We start from the raw sequence: 14,225 nt of genomic DNA, 5'->3' as shown, positions 1-14,225 counted from the left end.
CCCCAATTCAGCAGCTGATTTACTTTTTCATTGGGAGCTTTATGGTTCTTTAAAATAAGTTTGGTGTGATTTGTTCATGAAAAGCAACATTGGATTTTCTTTCTTTTTTCTTTTTAGATCTTTACTTGGTGCATTGGCCTGACACACACATCCCCGGTAAAAGCAATCGAGAAGTCAGAGCAGAGACCTGGCGAGCCATGGAAGAGTTGTATGAGAAAGGTGGGGTGACTTTGATAGTTGCTGCTGATTTTTTTCACAGTTGCAAAAATGCAGAGAGTGTTTCTGTTGGGATATCACGACACATTTTCACCATCTGTTCCACTCGGGATATATCTTAGGGCAATCTGATGCATAGCTGTCAATGTTTCCCTTTTTTTAAGGGAAATTCCCTTATTCCGAATAGGATTCCTCACAAGAAAAGGGAAAAGTTGACAGCTATGGTCTGATGTCATTCATACCAGGCCTCGGAAGTGTCACAGAACAGTGCTCCACTCTGGAGTTTTGATACCCTTTCCCTGCAATGCTTTTAAACATCTAAACATTTAGCAATCCTGATGAACTTTGCTCCTTTCTTTGTCCAGTGAGGAAGCAGCCTAAAAACCGTATTTTCAGAGTAGGCCTCTATAAGACGGGGATGGTGGGGAAAAGAAGCAGCATCGCTGTCCAGAGCTCTCTGGAAATGTCCAGTGGGGAGAAGGAGTGGGAAGAGATTGGGGATCAGAGGTGTCTGACGTGGGACACGCCCAACACAGAGGGAAGTCGTGAGCAGGACCCATTGAAGGACTCTGACCCTGGAGTGGGACACAGCAGATTGGGAGGTGGTGACCTAGACCCGAGGGGAAGGACCAAGTGGGTTATCAAGAGAACAGCCCACCTCAATGTCATTGGATACCCCAAGTCTAGAGCCATAAATAAATCATGACACAGTGTAATATGTCATTTGTTGTTGTTCATCTGAGGTTGTACAGTGGTACCTCGGGTTACATACGCTTCAGGTTACACACTCCGCTAACCCAGAAATAGTGCTTCAGGTTAAGAGCTTTGCTTCAGGATAAGAACAGAAATCGTGCTCAGGCTGCACGGCAGCAGCAGGAGGCCCCATTAGCTAAAGTGGTGCTTCAGGTTAAGAACAGTTTCAGGTTAAGAACAGACCTCCGGAACGTATTAAGTACTTAACCCGAGGTACCACTGTATTTACCTAATTTTAAGACCTGCCAAGGAACAGAGGTTTGTTATTATGTCTTCATATGTAAAAACACAGAATTCAAAGAGGGTGTTCTTTCTTTTTTCTATGGCTGTAATCGGGGAGAGGAGGGACAACCTCAAGAAACGTTTTCTGAAACAGCAGAGTCTTGTCGATGTTTTCAAATGGAATTGAATGCCAAAAAAAGGCAAGGCCGTTGAACTGAAGTAGCTTTGTGTCATGGCATCAAACCCAAGTACTCTTGTTACAGTGGGTTTGTGGGTCTGGTTGCAGATTCTCAGAGCCTTACCAATACTGTTCAAAGCAGATACTAATTGGGACCAAGGAGCACTTGTGGTGATGGTGGGGATATTATTGGTGTAACAATTTTCTGTTGGTGGTTTGGGGCAAGGGTTTTAGTTGACTGCCTGAACGAGGAATTGAAACTTGATTCTCTCTCTCCCCCCCCCCCAGGTTAATTAACTTAGAAAGCATCTCTTTGGGAGATTTTTTAACTGAATCTCTCCCCCCCCCCCAACTCGTGCCCCTCTTCTCTACTGTTTCCTTCATCATGTGCATTAATTTAACTTGGCTGTTTATCTGCACCTAGGCCGAGTGAAACGTCAGGAATTAAAACTGTATGTTAGGCACATCCTCGATTTATCACCCCTGCATGAAACTTCATTACAGAACCTATGGATGCCGAACACAATTTCCACCCTAAGCGACATTATTTAAATTAACGTCACGTAAATCTCATTCCAATTAAAGTAGCCTTTCTGTCCTGAGTCTTCTGTTATCTGGTCCATCGGCTCCTGCATCCCACAAATCACCCCTTTTCTGCCTCAAGCAATGCAGAAATTTTGAACCTCTGGCCATGTGTTTCTGAAGTGATATGCAAATGTTAATAAATTTGGAGGTTTATAGGCAGTACCCCATGAGGGAAGAAATGATTAAATAATTTGCTTGCATGGTTAACCACTAAAGTTTCAGTTGACACTCAGATAATGCTTAATCATCCCTTTTGACTTATGGTCCTGGCCTGGGGTTTAGAAGCAGTTTTTTTAAATAGCATTGTTCCTTCTAATTGTTCACTTATTTTCCTCATCTGAGTGCTTGTGTAGCACTATGACCAAGCTTTCAATTCTAAACATACTTACACAGGAGTAAATCCTCTTTGACTTACAGTAGAACAACTTATGTGTACAGATGCACAGGATTGTGCTGTAAGAAGATAAGCTGGGAAGAACTTATTTCAAGTCTTGCCCCAGCTGAAGACTCACTTGGTGAGCCATACTGTCCAAACAACCAACCACCTCATGCAGGCCCAGTTATATCCGTATTTTATTCAGTACCTCATGTTGAATGGTTTATTTAAATGTAAAGGTTCATCATTGTTGCACCCGATGTGTATGTCTTTAAGGGGCCAGAGCAAGGGCCAGAGTAAGGTAACGCGACCCAGCTTTACAGCTGTGAAACGTAGCAGGTGCTGCTGAGTTGTATTTGATTAAGATGTGTCAGCATTTGGGTGTAGTATATAAGGAGCAGCACCTAGCTCTCCCATTACCCTGGGGGATGGGTTGGTGGTTGGGTCTGGTTTGGTTGTTAATGTACTTAGTGTAAAAGGAGTTTTTGTTTTTCTTATTAAAACCTAGTTTAAGTTATTTTTGAGTCCTTTACTTTTTAATGCATGGTCTCCCCAGCAAGCTCTCTGCAGCGTTACCATACTGCAAACAGCCAACATCTTTGGTTATGGGCCCAGCTGCTGAGTGGATGACTGCATATTTTTGGACTCTGAGAAAGGTTTGAAAACTCCTTCTCCTGTTAGCATAGTTTTGTGGGTCTGGAAGAGTTCCAGAATGGTTGACCGGGTTCCTGAAGCTGAGAAGGCTCTGGTCTTCCCACAGCTAACAGATGAGAACTATAGTTTATGGTCTTTTCGGGTGGAGGCGCTTTTGACCTCTAGAGAAGTATGGACCTATGTAACTGATGACCCTCCTGACCCTGTGACTAATGCTTGGTCGAAAGGAGATGCAAAAGCCAGGGCGATAATTAATTTGGCAGTCAGTGACCAGCAAGTAGTCTATATAAGAAATAAGAAAACTGCCAAAGAAATGTGGGACAGTCTTGCAGCAGTGCATGTTAGAAAAGAGTCAGCATCTGCATTGACGTTTTTCAAGCAGTTGTACCAGACGAAGTTGCAGCCTGGTGGTGATTTGGCAGCACACTTGAGACGTCTGGAGGCAATACGCGGCGAATTAATTCGAAGGGACATGGAGATACCTGATATTCAGTATGTTTTTATCATTCTTTGTTCCCTTAACGAGGACTTTGATGGCATAGCTAGCCAGATATCTGCCGTTCCACCAGCACAATTAACTGTGGAAGGGGTGACGGCAAGATTAATGGGCGAGTTGGACAGAAGGGAGGCTTGTGCCATAAGCACTCCTATTTCCAGAAAGAATGAGGAACGCCATATGCAAACCTGTGGTGATACAACTGCATTTAAAGCTGCCAAGCGTTGTTGGTTCTGCAATAAGCAAGGACATTTTGCAAAGGACTGCAGATCCAAAAGAAAGCAAAGTACTCCCAAGCCTGTTTCTGTTCGTCAGTCACGGTTGTCAGCCCAGCAGCCGACATCGTATAGTAGAGACAGAAATGAGCCGCGAGTTTTCCATGCTAGGACAACAGATCGTAAAAGAATTAAAGATGCCAAGTGGATGTCTTTTATTATTGACTCAGGAGCATCTCAGCACGTTTGCAATGATCGGAGCTTGTTTACTTCTTTCGAAGAGGAAATTGGTAATGTACATTTAGCCAATTCACAAGTCTTGCAGTCGCTTGGCAGGGGTACTGTTAAACTTGACTCTTTAAACATTACAATCGCGAACTGCATTTACTGCCCGTCAGTGGACAATTTATTGTCAGTAAGGTGCTTTGCTCGTCAAGGCATAACTGTGCGTTTCTTAAAGTCAATGTGTGAGTTTTTCGATGGGAACAAACGTCTATTATATGCCCGGGAATCTGATGGTTTATATAGACTGTATTTTCGCACCTACTCCCAATCGCCTATAAATTGCAGAGCAGCACAGTCAAGCCAGGGGTTGAGGAATGTAATGCCACATTCCGGGTGTGTCCATGAAGCACACAGAATTCTGGGACACCTGAATTTTGCTGATGTAATTAAGACAAAGAATATTGTTAATGGCCTCAACTTAAAACCATGTAAATTCTTTATGCAATGTCTACCCTGTTGCAAGAATAAGATTAAGGTTGCACGCAAGGGTAGGTGCTCAGATAGGAAAGTAACTGAGCCATTTGAGCGTGTACATTGTGATTTAGTTGGGCCACTCCCACCATCATTAGGAGGTTCTAAGTACTGGCTTACTCTGATAGACCAGTATAGTAGATATTGTTGGACTTATGCAATAGCTGAGAAGTCCCAAGCATTTGAGAAGTACAAAGTTTTTTGCAACTGGGTAAAAACGCACTTTAACAAACCAATTAAGAACCTATTTTCTGACCGGGGCGGGGAATTTGTTTCTGAGGATTTTGAGAATTTCCTGGAAACGCAGGGGACTACTCATGAGTTATCTTGCCCCTGAAGTCCCTGGCAAAATGGGCTTGTTGAAGTTGTGCAGCGAGACCTGCAGGCAGGGGTTAAAACGTATCTACACGATGCTAATCTGCCCAAAGACTTTTGGGCTGAAGCGCTTAATGCGTTTTGTTATGTTAGAAATCGCAGTTATCATTCTGGTTTAGATGTCACCCCTTATGAGAAGCTGTTTAAAAAACGCCCTAATCTGAAATACCTACGCATTTGGGGTTCAGATGTAATTATGCATTATCCCGCTAAGCAGAAATTGGGTGAACGTAGTGTCCAGGGAAAATTAATGGGCTACCAGCAGGGGGCGTACAGAATTTACATACCAGCAACTGGCAAATTTCATATTACCAGAAGCATGATACAAACTGTAAATTGGAATGGAGTTGCTGTCTTCCAAGATACTGATGGTATAGATAATACTGAGGAAGAAGAGGAAGCAGCAGCAGCAGCAGGAAATGGTGCTTCTGAATTAATGGAAAAAGACAAAAAGTCTGTTGAATCTGATTTGTTTGATGATTTAAAGTCACAGGCACCCGAGGGGAGGTTAGATTCTCTTGAGTTTTCTGACCGTGAGCTTAGCCTACAGGCATCTCTTCAATCTGACAATGATTTACAACCTGAAACTAGTGGTTCACTTAGTCCCATTAAGTCTGAGGAGTCTGACTCTCCTTCTGGACTAAGACGTTCAGATAGAAAGAGACAGAAGCCACAACGTTTTGCAGATGAACATTTTAATACTGTGTATGCCAATAAGGCAGTTTTTGAGCCAAAAAGCTTCAATGATGTTCAGAAATTACCTAAGCAACAAGCTGCAAATTGGTATAAAGCTATGAACTCTGAGATAGCTTCTTTAAAAGAGCATAACACTTGGTCCCTTGTACCACAAACCCCAGATATGAGACTTATTGATTCAAAGTGGGTTTATAGAGTTAAAATGAATGACAAAAATGAAGTTGTAAGGTACAAGACTAGATAGTTGCTAGGGTTCTCAACAAATTACAGGTGAAGATTATGATTTGTGTTATTCACCAAGCGTAAAATTTGAAACAGTTAAGCTTTTGTTAAAAGATGCATCACAATGTGGACATTCTGTTTTGAAAGACATGTACAAAGTATGCTTTATGTTTTTGTTCCACAATGATGAACCGCAGGGGAAATGTTGAATGGTTTATTTAAATGTAAAGGTTCATCATTGTTGCACCCGATGTGTATGTCTTTAAGGGGCCAGAGCAAGGGCCAGAGTAAGATAACGCGACCCAGCTTTACAGCTGTGAAACGTAGCAGGTGCTGCTGAGTTGTATTTGATTAAGATGTGTCAGCATTTGGGTGTAGTATATAAGGAGCAGCACCTAGCTCTCCCATTACCCTGGGGGATGGGTTGGTGGTTGGGTCTGGTTTGGTTGTTAATGTACTTAGTGTAAAAGGAGTTTTTGTTTTTCTTATTAAAACCTAGTTTAAGTTATTTTTGAGTCCTTTACTTTTTAATGCATGGTCTCCCCAGCAAGCTCTCTGCAGCGTTACCATACTGCAAACAGCCAACACCTCAAACAAGGATTCAAACCTTTTTCACTGACCCTTTGAAAGCATACTGTAGAAGTGTGAACAATTAGCAAAATTAAAACACGTGGAGTTATTAAAAAGAAGACTGGAAGATGAGGCATTTGATCAGGAGCAAAAATTACAAGACTGAGTGAAAGCAATGAAATGCATTTATTAAATCTGCTTGTTCCCGCTTTCTAGGTTTTTTATTTTATTTTTTAAAAATACAGTAATAATCAACCGCTATGGTTTATTACACAGTTGTTCTAGGAGTTTATTTTGATTGTCACAAAAACTGTGTTCTAAGCGTACATTGTTTTATTTAAAGGGTTTTCCATTTGTTTATGCTTGAAAAGAATGGGGCATTCCAAGAACAGAATGAGAATGTGACTTAAGAGCCATAAAAGTTAATGGGAATGTTCTCTATAAAAGCTGCAATTCAAGCTATTTATAAACGTCTCCCCTCGCGCCTGCCTGCTTGAGAAATTAAGGAAGATGGTCTTTGATAGCCTCTGAGGTTTTGGGATTTGTAATTTAAGCAATAGTTTAACCTTGGCGTGTAACAGCAGTGGCAGGAAGGAGGCAAACAGGGGGAGGGACTTTAACCTCCCTCCACTCTGGTGTCCTTATAGCTAAGGAGCCTTTCTTGGACCATCAAGTCTGGTGAGTGGCCCAAACATGAACTTCCCTGCCTGCCCCTCAACCTCAAAAAGGTACCATTGGTGCCTTTTTGAGTACAGTGGAACCTCAGGTTGCGAACATGATCCGTGCAGAAGGCACGTTCGCAACCCGCAGCGTTTGCAACCCACAGCGCTGTGCATGCGCGTGACACACTTTAGTGTTTCTGCGCATGTGCGAGCGCCGAAACCTAGAAGTAACCCATTCCATTACTTCCGGGTTCAGTGCGGTCTGTAACCTGGAAAAGCGCAACTCGCAGCGTTTGCAACCCGAGGTATGACTGTACTCTCAGTGTTGGGCTACAAACCCACAGCCGCTGTTGGAGCTGCTCACTGTTGATGGGTTGTTGCGGAGAGCAAAACAGCAGGGATATAATCTAAAGGTTGCCCTATGGACGTGGCTACTGGGTTCTATTAATTGGTTTTGTGGATTCTGACTAATTAAACAGGCCTGCAAATTTGCTGGAAGACGGGGCTGTAAATACCCACAATAAACAGCAACAACTTGTGCTTTAATTTCTCGGCCGCTGTTGGGCAAGGGCGGTTTGATATGGAAAGAGTTTCCTTGAGATGCAGGCTTGTGAGATAGGTCAGTTTACTTTGAGTTGTCCTGTGTCCCCATTGTGGACGGGGCTGGGGTGGGGCGAGGTTTCATTTGATGCACGTCCCATTTCCTCTCCTGGGTAAGGAGGGCAAGGGACTGGCAGGGGAGGCTGCAGATGCTCATAAAACATTTGATTTGAGCAGCCCAACTTATTTTGGAATTGAGCAATGGATGCTCACTCATTCCTGTTGAGGGAGCAGGGGTTTTTTGCCACAGGGCTAACTTTTGAATTTCTGTCGCCTTTTTTTTTTTAAGTAACAGTACAATAGAGATTCATGTAGGTCAGAGCTTCCTCCTGTGGTTGGAGGTGGTTTATGAGTGATATCCGCTGCACCACACCCTGTTTGATCAGATAAGGGATGCTGTATGATGGTATCTCTTCAAGAAAACAAACTCAAGTCTCACGTGGCATTCATTTAAACAGTAATGATTTGCAAAGCAGCTTTAAAGAAGCATGACATGAAGCTACACATTTTTGTAAGCAAAGATGCGGGTAATTAATTAAAAGATTTCTGCACAACTTTTCAGTGTGAATTGTCCAATTGGCATCAATTGGCACCTTTGACAATAATGGATTTTTTATTTATTAAAAAAATACTTTTTATTTTTTTAAAAACAAGTTCTCTATACGGTAGACATCTCATTTCCTTCAACTGATTGCTTGTATAATCTCTCCCTTTCTACAGGAGTTGTGCCGCTGCCTAATGTGAAATATCTCATAGTGTATACACTACACTACACTACACTACACTACACTACACTACACTACACTACACTATCATCGTAGTAAACCTAGGAAAAAGTTCACTTGGCACTCTTGATTCTCCCTTTGCAGGCAAAATTCAACACTTTCTCACTTTGGTGACTTTTTCTGTTGCCATGCAGAACCCCTCTTTCTGCTGGAATTTTCCTTACGCAGTCCTACAAATTGAAATCGTGTGACAAGTTTGAATTGCATGACTTCTTGTGTGACATGAATGTTTACAGTTGCATACAGTGCAGAAATTCGCCCAGTGTACACACACACACACACACACACACACACACACACACAGTCTCCATCTCAGGAGAGGCTACACCTGTTGAATGCCTGCTTATTCTTCATTTTGATACAGAGCCTGTGCCAGGAGAAAAGTGATGACTCACAAATTCAAAGTTTGTTTCTGCAGCATGTTTTGCTTTGGCCTGCGATGAAGGAGGCATCATCGCCTAAGGAAATTGTTAAGAGCTAGTAAAAGTTCTAAAAAGTGTTTTGATGTCTGAACTCGGTACAGTTAAGGCTTGAAAGCCTTGATAAAAACACCCATGTCAGTGTTCAAGAGAGATAAGGCAAGCTATTGTAATCAAACAAAGCTCGGGTGCTGAGACCATTTATTTACAAATCTTTGCTGGTAAGAGATCAGCTTGTCCATCTTACTCTGAAGGTCCCCTCCTTTTTCTTTTTAATCTTCACATGGAGTTTGTTTTGAAGCTTTTTCTGGCAAGAAAATGCAGTGTGGCAGCGTTCAAAGTCTTCAGCCTCATTTCCTGCAGGGCTGACCCAAGGAGGTGGGTGAGGTCAGGCAATTTGGTGGACTCCCAAACTCATCCCAGTGGAGCTGCCTTTCCTGCTTGACGTGGAACACCCTGGAAATTTGGGTGCAGTCTGGGAGAAATTGTGATTTGCACGCTCCCACCTCTTCTTCTAAGAGGCCTGCTGAGCGTGTCATGACTGAGAAACCCCCAAATTAGTTAGGTAACAAATCTGATTTCTTGAAATGGCATGTGGCCAGCAGGGGGAACATCATGGGAGGTCTGTTTCCAGATGTACTGCCCCTTGCGATTGGAAGCCTTGCAAGTTGCTCCAGGAAATGGACCATGAGCAACATCAGGGGAGGGGAGCTCTTGGGACCAAGGTGAAACCATAAATTATTTTTAGTTTTTTGTTATTTTTGTTATTGGATGCTGGGTGTCGTTGGTGTTGTTTATGTAATCTTGTTATACTTATAGTTCTAAAGTGTGTATAATATTTGCTACTGTGATTTGCTATGTCATTAGCAAATTCTTTTTGCATTTGATTTTCAAATGTATTGTTGTAAGATGCTTTGAGCACTGGGGGGGAGGGTAGAAAAGCAACATAAAAAAAGAATGAATGAATGAATGAATGTGGACTAGCTTGGGGTTACCTCCGCTGCCCCTTTGGATTTTTTTGAACATGAGCAAAATACAGTGGACACTCGGGTTGCAAACATGATCCGTGCGGGATGCACGTTCACAACCCGCAACATCTGCAACCCGCAGCGGCGCATCTGTGCACGTGTGGGTTGCAATTCGGCGTGTCTGCGTATGCGCAAAGCGTGATTTAGCACTTCTGTGCATGTGCGATCCCCGAAACCTGGAAGAAACCCGTTCCAGTAATTCCTGGTTTTGCGGTCCGCAACATCGAAAAACGCAACCTGAAGCGTCTGTAACCCGAGGTATGACTGTATATGCATGTCGGATCTAGCTCCACATATTTTTTGAAGTTTTTCACCTTTGTATAAATGGGCTGCCTTGGAAGGTGGTGGACTCTCCGTCATTGGAGCTTTTTAGGCAGAGGTTGGGTGGCCATCTGTCATGGATGCATTGCAGGGCGTTGGACCAGATGCCCTGCGGGGTCCTTTCCAACTCTACAATGCTGAGTTCATGAGCCCTAGAACTGTCAGCAAGCTTCATGGCTCAGTGGGGATTTGAAAGATAGGCCCAAGCTTCAGTTGATTATTTTTAATACCATTCCCCCATCTCAGACAATTATGATGTTGGCTTGAGAGCATCTTTAACATACGGTAAGTCTGTCAGTCACTAGAGTTTCCAGATTGCAGCCAAAATACTGCAGCCTGCCTGCAACTGCATAACTGATACAGCCTGTCCTTCTCTCCCTGGTCCCCTTCCTTATCTTCTTTTTCTGGCCCTCTGGAGCAAGCAGGACTCTCATTCTGCCTTCAGTGGGTCAGAGTGGGTGACGGGATGGGAAAGGAGCAAGATGGAAGAATCCATGTCTGCATCTCTTTCATGCCTGTGAGGCAATTTGAACAATCAGAAGAGCAATTGAGAGCATGCCCCAGCAGCCCAATCCGTCACAGGAATTTGCTTGAAACTGTTTTAAATATTGTGCGTTTAAATTGCTATAACGTGACCTGGGACCCTATTGTGATGGGTGGGTGGGTATTATTATTAGTATTTAGTAAAGCTAGTCATAAAAGTTGCCAAAGGCTATTCTCTAAAAGGCTGTTTTGAGATGTGAAACACAGCAGCACGTGTACGTTTCAACTTCCTCTTTGACAGAAAAGGAAGCTGATTTGGTATTTTGAAAAACAGATTGAGTAAACGGCCGTCAAATGATGGAATGACTGCATTTATATACCTCCTTCCTGCCATGGTACCTATGGCCGTTTACAGTTTTTACAACAAATGGTCCAAAATATAGACCAAGTTCTCTCAGCTGATAGTTGTGTCTGGAACTGATGGTATGTGCTCTCTGGCCTAGCCTTCCTCACTTCTGCTTTTCTTCAGGCCCCACAGGTATATTTAAGGCTGCCCCAACAGTTCTCAGAGGCATTTAATGGTATGCGCTCCCTGGCTTGCACTTCCTCACCGGCCCTGTTACTGCTTTGCTGAAACCAAGTCCACCCGAAAGTAAAAAGGTAAAGGCAGTGGCGTAGCGTGGGGGGTGCAGGGGGGGCCGGCCGCACCGGGCGCAACATCGGGGGGGGCGCGCTCGCACTCAAGTGCTAAAATCCACGGGTTAGGGGGCGCAAATTACTTGCCTTGCCCCGGGTGCTGACAACCCACGCTACGCCACTGGGTAAAGGGACCCCTGACCATTAGGTCCAGTCGTGGCCGACTCTGAGGCTGTGGTGCTCATCTCGCTTTATTGGCCGAGGGAGCCGGCGTACAGCTTCCGAGTCACGTGGCCAGCATGACTAAGCCGCTTCTGGTGAACCAGAGCAGCGCACGGAAATGCCGTTTACCTTCCCGCTGGAGCGGTACCTGTTTATCTACTTGCACTTTGATGTGCTTTCAAACTGCTAGGTTGGCAGGAGCAGGGACCGAGCAACAGGAGCTCACCCCGTCGAAAGTACATAAGTTCTAAACCACTGAATGTTACAGAATGCTGGTGTGCTGATAATCCATCAATAATGTTATTATACACATGGTGACCATTTTGCACATTTCCTGGCCCACTCGTGTTGGCGGAGCACGCAAAAGCCCTGCCCCGTTCTGCCCTGCCCCTTTCCGTCCCCCTGTTCTGCCCCTGTTCTGCCCTCTTCCGGCTCTGAAAGGACTCGGATGTTGGCGGTCACACATCAATTGGATGTGCACAGAATGGTCACTGCCTGCACTCTCCTCGCTTTCTTGGTTGGTTCCAGACGTAGTAGCAATGGAAACGTGCTGTGTCTTCGGTATTACTTTAGTTACAAGTATAACATAAATGGACACAGAGACATAGCTGCAAGTTGCAGAACCACTAACCCATATCAAGTCCACAGGGAGAAATCTTGCAGTCTCTTGCCACCAGCCTGCCCATTGTGTACTAACAGCAATGCTGCAGTTTCTCGCACACAATTCTTAAGCGCTCAACTAAAAAAAAAGTTATTATTTATACTCACCAGGCTTATAGATTTCACTAGTTTTACAATCGTTTTCACATTTCAAAGTTTGACTTCCTTCCCCCCCTTTTTCTGCGGTTCCTTAAATTAATTTTTTAAAATACCTCCTGCATATGCAAATTCATTTAATCTGCTCATTTAATTATCTACTTTAAATATATACTCTTATGAAACTGCAGGTTGTTAAGTAATCCTGCCAACATTTTTATCCGTTTGCAATTTGTCTGTAAATATTCAATAAACCATTTCCATTCTTTTATGAAAAGTTTGTTATCGCGATTTCTTAATTCTTCCGGTAAGTTTCGCACATTTCTGCATATTTCATAAGTTTTTGTATCCATTCTTCCTTTGCTGGGTCTTCTGCTTCTTTCCATTTTGGGGCGAGTAACCTACTTACCGCTGTAGTCGCATAAAAATGAATAAACCAGAAGCTTTTCATTTGGGAATTAAAGGGACAGAACAACCTGAATTGCATAGAAATTTAAGCGCTCATCTTGTGCCCATCTCTGCCAGTTCAGGGGACCATCCACAGCCATCAGAAGAACATAGCATTATTTTGTCAAATCACCGACTTCAGGCACTTTCAAACAAAACCATTTGTGATAAATCCATTAACAGCAACCTCATAACAAAGCACAATCCGTCTCTGTTAATAGAGTGATCCTGCAGGGATATTTTTGAAGTCCCGAATAAATCACTCCAAAGGTGGCCTGAAGTTGTATATTCAATACTTGACTTGCACGTATATTGATGTAACTCCAATTTCATAGTCTCCGCTGTTGGAAAACTCTGCAGGAAGCCAGTCATATTTGGAAAGAGGCTCCTTAATTGCCCCCCTTTCCCCAAGAATAATATCCATTAAATCAAATAAGAAATGAGTAGGTGAACATAAATCGTCGTGTAAACCTAATTAATTTGTAAAACCTTGATATTATCCTCCTTTGATATATCAGTATGCAGTGCTTGTACCCTCTTGAACACAGAGCTTCTCAACTTTGATGATAAAGTATTTTGTTTTCCTGCTAGAAGATGGATTATGTACTACAGACCTCATAAAAATGAATCTAAATTAAGCTCTTAAAAACAACACCCTAATATTTAGATAGAGGTTCCAAATAGATCCTCAGTTCCAAATTATTGATCTCCCTGATAGTAGACAGCTAGGTACTTGTATTTTTGGAAGCATAGAAATCATCAGTATTCTTGGATACTTGCTGAAAAGAGAATTAGTTGTTTTTATTAGACATTACCCAGTCTTCTCTAACACAAACGGATCAAAATCTCCTTAGTAGGACCGCTGTTATATAGGTGCATATGAAGTATTATCACTGAGTTGTTTCTGAACTTCCTTTGTCATAATTCACAACAGCAGCTTTGTCTGAAAGGTTGATGGGAGTAGTTCTAAGGACTGTGAATGAACTAGAACAGGATGATACTGACACAATTTATCCAGAAAGAAACAGTTGGCTTTACAATAGATCAGTGTTTTCCAGACTTGAGTTGCCTGCTGGTTTTGGACTACAATTCCCATAATCCCTGACCATTGGTCCTGCTAGCTAGGGATTATGGGAGTTGTAGTCGTCAAATCAGATGGGGACCCAAGTTTGGGAAACCCTGCAGTAGATTATCTCTACATGCCTACGTACATGAAGATTGCACATGCATGGGCTCTATGCATAGTCAGGATTCGACATCAGCATTTGAAGCTGTTAATGGGGTCGGTTTGGTGTTAACCATATTTAAAGTTGTTCCCAACACAGTCATTAACTGTGGATAAGGCTGACATTTTTTATATGCCTGTTGTCTTTGTCCATGGAGTTTTCTTGGCAGGGATCCTGGAGTGGCTTGCCGGTTCCTGCTCCAGGTGGATCATGTTTGGTCAAAACTCTCCACTATGACCAGTCCATCTTGGGTGCCCTGCTCAGCATAGTTCATAGCTTCTTTGAGTTATTCAAGCCCCTTCGCCATGGCAAGGCAGTGATCCATG

At 43.1% G+C, this 14,225-nt stretch overlaps 1 protein-coding gene across 3 annotated transcripts in view; it reads left to right on the top strand.

The window, feature by feature from the left end:
- The window catches only part of LOC128415426 (glyoxal reductase-like), a 75,590-nt gene that overhangs the window by 29,814 nt on the left and 31,551 nt on the right, over positions 1-14,225 (top strand). For all 3 annotated transcript variants that reach the window (XM_053391606.1, XM_053391608.1, XM_053391607.1), the window contains exon 3: positions 118-219. In XM_053391606.1, the coding sequence (XP_053247581.1) occupies positions 118-219 (102 nt within the window). The remainder of the gene's footprint in view (positions 1-117; positions 220-14,225) is intronic.

The sequence above is a fragment of the Podarcis raffonei genome, chromosome 6 (genome assembly GCF_027172205.1).
Source record: "Podarcis raffonei isolate rPodRaf1 chromosome 6, rPodRaf1.pri, whole genome shotgun sequence".
NCBI classification, from domain to species: Eukaryota; Metazoa; Chordata; class Lepidosauria; order Squamata; family Lacertidae; genus Podarcis; species Podarcis raffonei.
This window is presented reverse-complemented; position numbering and strand designations above follow the sequence as displayed.